We start from the raw sequence: 7341 nt of genomic DNA on the forward strand, positions 1-7341 counted from the left end.
CAGTTTTTTTTTTTTTTTTTTTTTGATGGAGGTGATAAAACTGGGGAATTGAGGCTCTAAAGCTGTGGATTAAGTGGTGCTGAAATTCTTTCCTGGTGGCAGGTGTACACTGGGGCTATGAAGAGACCAAGACTTACCTTGCAATTCTTAGTGAGACTCAATTTTATGAAGCCCTCCGAAACTGTCACCGCAACAGCCAGTTATATGGAGCAGTGGCTGAGAGGTTATGGGAATATGGCTTCTTCAGGACCCCCGAGCAGTGTCGGACCAAGTTTAAAAGCCTACAAACCAGCTACCGGAAGGTCAAAAATGGCCAAGCACAAGAGATTTGCCCCTTCTTTGAAGAAATGGATGCTTTGGTGAGTGCCCAAGCGGCTGCTCCATCCAGTGATGGCCAGGAAGAGGAAACAGCTTCTTGCCCTATCTGGGGGACCAGTGACGCTGAAGTTGAGAAGCAAGCTACAGACACAGAAGAGGCTCTAGAGGAAGATTCTGATGACAATGAAGAGGGTACTGAGTTACCCCCAGGGGCTTTCTTAACCCGTGCTCCAGTCTTATTCCAAAGCCCCAGTGGTAAGATTCTTTCCTTCTTATGGGATAAGAAGCAAAAGGGAGGAAATAGGATTTAGGAGAAAAACCATTAGATTGAGAATAGGCCTCCTTACCCAGCTTCCTTGGATTCTTGTCTACCTTATCCCTTGTCCATGTCTCCTATCCAAGCAGCTCAGTGGGGATACATTATTCATGTGACTTTGGCCTCAATCAATCTGAGATAGCTGCCAACTTTGTAAATTAACTGTCACAGATGTGTGAGCTGCTAGAATTCCAGTTTACTTGGAAACCTGAAAACTAACATTTCCCAAGTAGCATGTCATGTACCCATGACATGGGTTCATTTTAAAAGTTCGTTCTCATTTATGTTTTCTTCAGATTTCACCTTGTATATCAGCCATATGTTGATTATATTCACATAAGAAAGCCTGACAGCCCTTTTCTTCAGACATACTTTTGCAGAGTCTGAAGTCTCTGTGGGAACTGACAACATAAATATCAGCTGTTACATATGAAAAAATACTTCATCATGGCTGCCCACGTATATGTATATGAATCTGGGCTGTGTTGTTTAACTGAATACTCCCAGGTTTGCTTAGATATTAAGACCTTGGGCTGGAGATGAAACTCAGTGATAGAATTGTAACATGTACAAGGCCCTGGGTTTGATCCCTAGCACTGCAAAAAGAAAAAGAAAAAAACAAATAAGACGGGGGTCACAGGAACGATGTATGAGGTAACTGCGTGAAGCACCTATTGCGGTGCCTGGACATAAAATAGGTATTCAAAAAATAATAGTTTTTACTTCCATCTTTTACATCAGAATGCTTTAAGGATGTTACGTGGAGAATCACATGGGATAATATGTTCTACTAAAAAAATGACTTTTAGGTTTGGGAAATTCTAAATAGCTCTCTTGGAGGCTCACAATACATATTCACATAACAGTAGTACCTTGGTTCACAAATGCTTCTGTTCACAAACAATTTTGTTTGCAAACGGAAGTGTTTGGCAAAATTTTGCTCCCATTTGCGAGTTCTACACTGGGTGACGAACACGACTGGGCCATATTCCCTGCACAAACACAAACGCAGCCATCGTCCCTGCTCTGATACATGGTCATGGCTTCCTTTAGTCGAGGTTACAGTCACAGATAGACCTGTGCACACTTGCTGTGAAGCTTTTTTGTTTGCTTTTTAGCACATACAGTACTGTACAGTATTATTCAATCCAGCATGGCTCCAAAGAAAGTGCAGAGCAAGCGTGGTGGTAAAAAGAAAGTGCAGAGCAGTAATGAAGGTAACAAGAACATGCAGAACAATAATGAAGGTAACAAGAATGTACAGAGCAAGAATGGTAAGAAGGTTTTGAAAAAAATAACCATTGAATTGAAGAAGGAAATTGTAGAAAAGCATGAGCATGGTATTCGTGTGACTGATCTGGCCTCAGAGTACAAGATGGCAAAGTCAACAATCTCAACTATTTTGAAGAATAAAGATGCTATCAAAGGAGCTGATGTAGCAAAAGGAGTAACAGTGTTAACCAAGCAGAGGACACAAGCACTGGAAGAGGTGGAAAAACTTTTGTTAGTATGGCTGAATGAGAAACAGCTGGCAGGTGATAGAGTTAGTGAAGCTATGATCTGTGAAAAAGCCAGGAAATTGCACAGTGATTTACTTCAAGAAAACCCCTCTATAAGTGCAACAAGTAATGAATTTAAAGCCAGTAGAGGGTGGTTTGATAAATTCCGCAAGAGAAGTGGCATCCACAGTATGCTAAGACATGGTGACGCTTCCAGTTCTGACAAGGCCAGAAGCCTACAGTAAGAAAGAATTCACAGAATTCATGAAGGTCGAAGGATATAATGCTCAGTGAGCATTCAACTGCAGTGAAATGAGCTCTTCTAGAAGGAGATGCCAAATAAAATCTGTATCACGCAGGAGGAAAAGGCACTGCTGGGGCACAAGACCATGAAGGACAGATCGACTCTTTTGCTGTGTGAACACAAGTGCCGATCTGAAGATTAAGCCACTCCTGGTGTACCATTCCCAGACCCTTCATACACTGAAGGAACAAAATGTGAACAAGGCCAGACTGCCTGTAATGTGGAGGGCCAATGTGACAGCTTGCGTCACAAGGCAATTTTTCATGGGATGGCTGCATGAAATGTTCATACCTACCATTAAGAAATATCTTTCTGACATCCAACTGCCTAACAGGTGCTGCCTTCTGATGGACACTGCCCCAGCACACCCTCCAGCCTTTGTGGATGATACAGATGCTGTATATGACTCCCCTCACCACACCCCAGTAGCTCTTCCCAATACAACTCCTTTTCTGCAGCCCATGGACCAGCAAGTGATCTGCAACTTCAAAAAGTGTACACAAGGGTGCTCTTCACCAGGTGTTTTAATGTCACTGAAAAGATGTCCTTGACTCTGAAAGAGTTCTGGGAAAAACATTTCAGTGTCCTCCACTGCATCAACCTCATTGACAAAGCCTGGGAAGCGATTATGTGCCAGACCTTAATCTCAGCCTGGAGGACACTGTGGCCAGAACATGTTGCTGAACATGACTTTGAAGGTGTGATGTACAGGTAGTGGAGGGGACTGTGTCCACGTGAGAGTATGGGTCTGTACATCAACAGTGCAGACATAGAGGAAAACCACAAAGACTATAGAGAAGCTGATGATGGAAGAATTTGCTGAACTCCAGAGTGAGCAGCAGAAGGTGCTTGTTGAGGAGCCTTCCACTGAGGAAGAGGAAGACAGGGAGGAGGTTAGCAGTGACTGATAGGATAAAACCCATTACGGAAAAAATGGAATGAGTACCAGGATTTCTTTTGAGAAACAACCACCCCAACATAACTGTAATGTGTAGAGTGAATCTGATTAATGATCATGTGGTCTCTCATTTCCAGAGGGTTATGCAGTACAGGAAAAAATGACATTAGACAGATTTTTCGTCAAAACTGACCCTGCTGCTAAGACACAAAGAAAAGGGGAAACCCCTAAAAGAGATTTCAAAGTCCTTATAGAGGGGGACTTCCCCTCCAAACAATAATCTCCTTCCCACCCACCTTCCTGTCCTCCACGCCAGAAGTTGCCTCAAGCAAGGTTAGTGTTCTCTCTCTCTTCATACTGTACTGTACTGCACTGTACTTTGTTTCATATTTTTGTGGTTAAAAAAATACATGTGGTTCAGAATGGGTTAACATTATTTACATTGACCCTTATGGGAAAATTTGATTCGGTTCACAACCAATTCAGTTCATGACTGGAATTGTGGAATGAACTAAGTTCGTGAACCGAGGTACCACTATAGTTAAGGTTGTGTTAATCTAATCTAATAAGACTAGGCTTCTGGGTGGAGGTACTGCTTTAGGGGTGCATACACAGAGTGACACTCAGCATTGTTTTGCTCCTAGATTTAGTTCAGCAAATTTGGAATCCAAAAATTTATCTGAAACATCTAAGTGTAAATTTTTATAGTATAAGTCCAAAGAAGCCTGATATTTGTCACCCCTAACCCCCTCCGATTATTAGTGACTATTCATTTTACAAAATACTGGGCTTCAGTGGTACAATATAATTTGATCATAGAGCTGAGGATGTAGCTCAGTGGTGTTGTGCCTGCCTGGCAAGTGCAAAGTCCTGAGTTTGATTCCTGGTACAAAGAAAAAAATTTGATTATACAAGCCTGGTATTTGGTTCTTAGAATATAAAAAAATTGTTTTAGGGCCAGGGATTTAGCTCAGTGGTTCCACCGCCTGCCTCGCAAGGGCAAGGATCTGAGTTTGATCCCCGATACCAAAAGAAAAAAATGTCCTAGCAGAACACTTGGGCATTAGACTAGATGCTTTTAGAACATATAGTGAGTATTTTTCTGTAATCAAAGAAAATGTCTTAGGTGCTTCCTAATAGCTTTTCTCTCTGAAGACCTTTTATTCTTTGAAAGATGCCAAATGTTTTTCTACTTTTGTTTTTATTTCCAGCATATATGGAATTTGAGGAGAAGGAAACTCATGAAAATTCTTTCTGGATTTTCCCAAAAAAGTCTTCCTGGGAAACTTCCTTCTAATCCCTTTAGTTACTGGCAAAGAACATGAACAAGAACACTGTGATAAGCCTGGGAAATACAAAAATACATTACAAAGTGTCTTTTCTAACCATAGTGTTCTCTAAAACCTAGTGAGTTTTCATTGCTATACTGAAAGGATTTTCTGATGATCCTGGAACATTTAAAAGAGTACCAGGGATTTAGCTGAGTGGCACCACACTTGCCTTTCAAGTGCAAGGTCCTGAGTTCAATACTCAGAACTGCAAAAAAAAAGAATATATCAGCCTGCTCTATATAATTAGGTAGATGAGAAGCATATGATGGTTACTAAGTAGGGAGTAAAACTCTGGGATTTTAATAATGGCAGTAATTTGGGATCAAAAGTTCCTTCGTTTTTATATTTTCATATGTTTGCTTTGTCCTGGCACTGTTAATTAAGGAAATGGGTAACTTTATAAATTCTATTCTTATGTCAGGTTTTGAGGCTGGATTTAAAAATGAAGAGAATCTAAAACGAGATATTTCTGAGGAAGTACAACTGCACAGGACATTAATTGCAAGATCTGAAAGGAAAATTTTCCATTATCTTAATCAAGGTAAAGGCAATGAGAGTGACTATGGATCTGGAAGACAGTGGGAAAAGACCCCAAGGGAGAAGAGAGGAAAACTGACCCTCTCACAGGAGAGTTTAGGTAAAGTCCTAAGTCATCAGAGACCATACTTGGGAGAGAAACCCTATAAATATCTCAGATGTGTCAAAAGGTTTGGCCCAAACTCCTGTCTCATAGATCAGGTATCCCATAAGGTAGAAAATCCATACAAATGCGCCGATTGTGGAAAAAGCTTCAGTCGGAGTGCACGCCTGATCAGACACCGAAGAATTCACACTGGAGAGAGGCCTTACAAGTGCCTTGACTGTGGGAAAAGATTCCGTGACAGTTCAAATTTCATCACTCACAGGAGAATCCACACAGGAGAGAAACCTTATCAGTGTGGTGAGTGCGGGAAATGCTTCAATCAGAGCTCGAGCCTTATCATTCACCAGAGAACCCATACAGGAGAAAAGCCCTATCAGTGTGAAGAGTGTGGAAAAAGCTTCAATAACAGTTCTCACTTAAGTGCACACCGGCGGATACACACGGGAGAGAGACCCCATGTGTGTCCTGACTGTGGGAAGAGTTTCAGTAAGAGTTCTGACTTACGTGCACATCACAGAACCCATACAGGAGAGAAGCCCTATAGATGTCACGATTGTGGCAAGTGCTTTAGTAAAAGCTCTGCCCTAAATAAGCACCGGGAAATCCACACATGAGGAGAGCTTGTATCACAGCCAGTGCCTGAGTAAGCCCTAAAGGAAGCAGCCTCTTTTCTATATATTGTTTGGAAAGTGTTCCAGTAATGATAGCCATCTCCTGTTCTGTGCCCAACTGGCTTAGGAAGTACTCCTGGGAATTTATGCTTGTGTTTGTTACTTATGCTTCTCCTGGATCTACAGCCAAATTCCCAAGGCAGTCATTTTAAGAATGAAAAGATTTTAGTCCCTCTCCTTGTCTGCATCTGAACTGATGGGGAACATATTTTACCTGTCAGTGCCTATGCTGTTCCCTTAATGGACAAAACAGTAGATCTGTGAATTTACTTATCCTGTCAGTTGTATTTCAATTGGAAAAACCTATTCCAGCAGCATTTCAGAGAGGTTGTGAGGCTTGGCTCATTAAATAGGCCTTGTTCTTCCTCAGTACAGTGATGGAAATATTGAATGCCCTTTCCTGTTCACTTAAGCTTGGGCTCAGAATGACATTTGTCATGCATATTTTTCATTTACCATAAAGGAGAGTTTAATGTCCACCATGGTTCTGGCCTGTGAATCATCTTAAGAACCAGTTGTTCTGAATGGTGAAACAATTACATAAATATTATATTTCTTAGTTTTTCCAAATCCTAGAAAGGGTGGAACAGAATAATACATTCATAGCATCTAGTATGATTTTTCTTACTGTCCTGTCATGGTCTAGTTTGATTTTTCATGTCCTTCATGGTCTAGAAGACCACAAAACAAGCTAGCCGGATATGGTGTTAGGGAAAGAAGTTAAAGCTGCCAGCAGGGAATCATCCACTTTCCCTATACCCCAAACTCCTGGTATGGTGTTATCCACCCCATAGGCGCTCAGTACTAACTTTTAAGGAGTAGAAGACATTGCCATGTACCCAGGTGTGGGAATAATGGACCACTTTGTGTCAACCTTCTACTGTAATGGCAGGGGAGATGAGAATATCTTTGGTCAGTGTAGCGGCCAATCTACACACTCAGCTGTACACAATTAAAAGCAGCTCTTCAAATATAACTGATCAGGCTGGGGATTTAGCAACACTGTGCCTGCCTCACCAAGCGCAAGGTCCCGCGTTTGATCCCTGGTACCAACCCCCACCCTCCAAAATACATACATATATAACTATGAACACTGATCTTTTTCAATTATGTTTTTTTGGACCACTGATCTTTTAAATGAATACTGAATTATCTGTTCATAGTAATATGAACCCATGTAGCACAAGTTCAATGTCCTTTGTCCTATCAAAAACAGGTGATATGTAGAGAAGTTTAAGTGCACAGTTGTAGAGAAATCTAGGTAATAACACTGTGCATAATTGTTAAGGACCAGTGCATTAGAATTTGCTGTGAGTTCAATCCCTGTATGAGAAAAAAAAAAAAAAAAAAAAAAAAAAAAG

The 7341-nt window shown here is 41.2% G+C and overlaps 1 protein-coding gene across 6 annotated transcripts in view; it reads left to right on the forward strand.

The window, feature by feature from the left end:
• Window positions 1–6721, forward strand: part of Zscan29 (zinc finger and SCAN domain containing 29) — a 13797-nt gene extending 7076 nt beyond the window's left edge. For 3 of the 6 annotated variants that reach the window (XM_033764968.1, XM_033764969.1, XM_010624828.2), the window contains exons 5-6: window positions 103–573; window positions 5088–6721. In XM_033764968.1, coding sequence (XP_033620859.1) covers window positions 103–573; window positions 5088–5923 — 1307 coding nt within the window. In that variant the 3' untranslated portion in view covers window positions 5924–6721. Of the gene's footprint in view, window positions 1–102; window positions 574–1752; window positions 3669–5087 lie in introns of those variants that run through there. The other 3 variants (XR_780391.2, XM_010624831.2, XM_033764970.1) reach the window with 3 other exon arrangements.
• The last annotated feature ends 620 nt before the right edge of the window (window positions 6722–7341 follow it).

The sequence above is a fragment of the Fukomys damarensis genome, unplaced genomic scaffold (assembly GCF_012274545.1).
Source record: "Fukomys damarensis isolate Sample0158 unplaced genomic scaffold, DMR_v1.0_HiC HiC_scaffold_17, whole genome shotgun sequence".
Classification (NCBI taxonomy): Eukaryota; Metazoa; Chordata; class Mammalia; order Rodentia; family Bathyergidae; genus Fukomys; species Fukomys damarensis.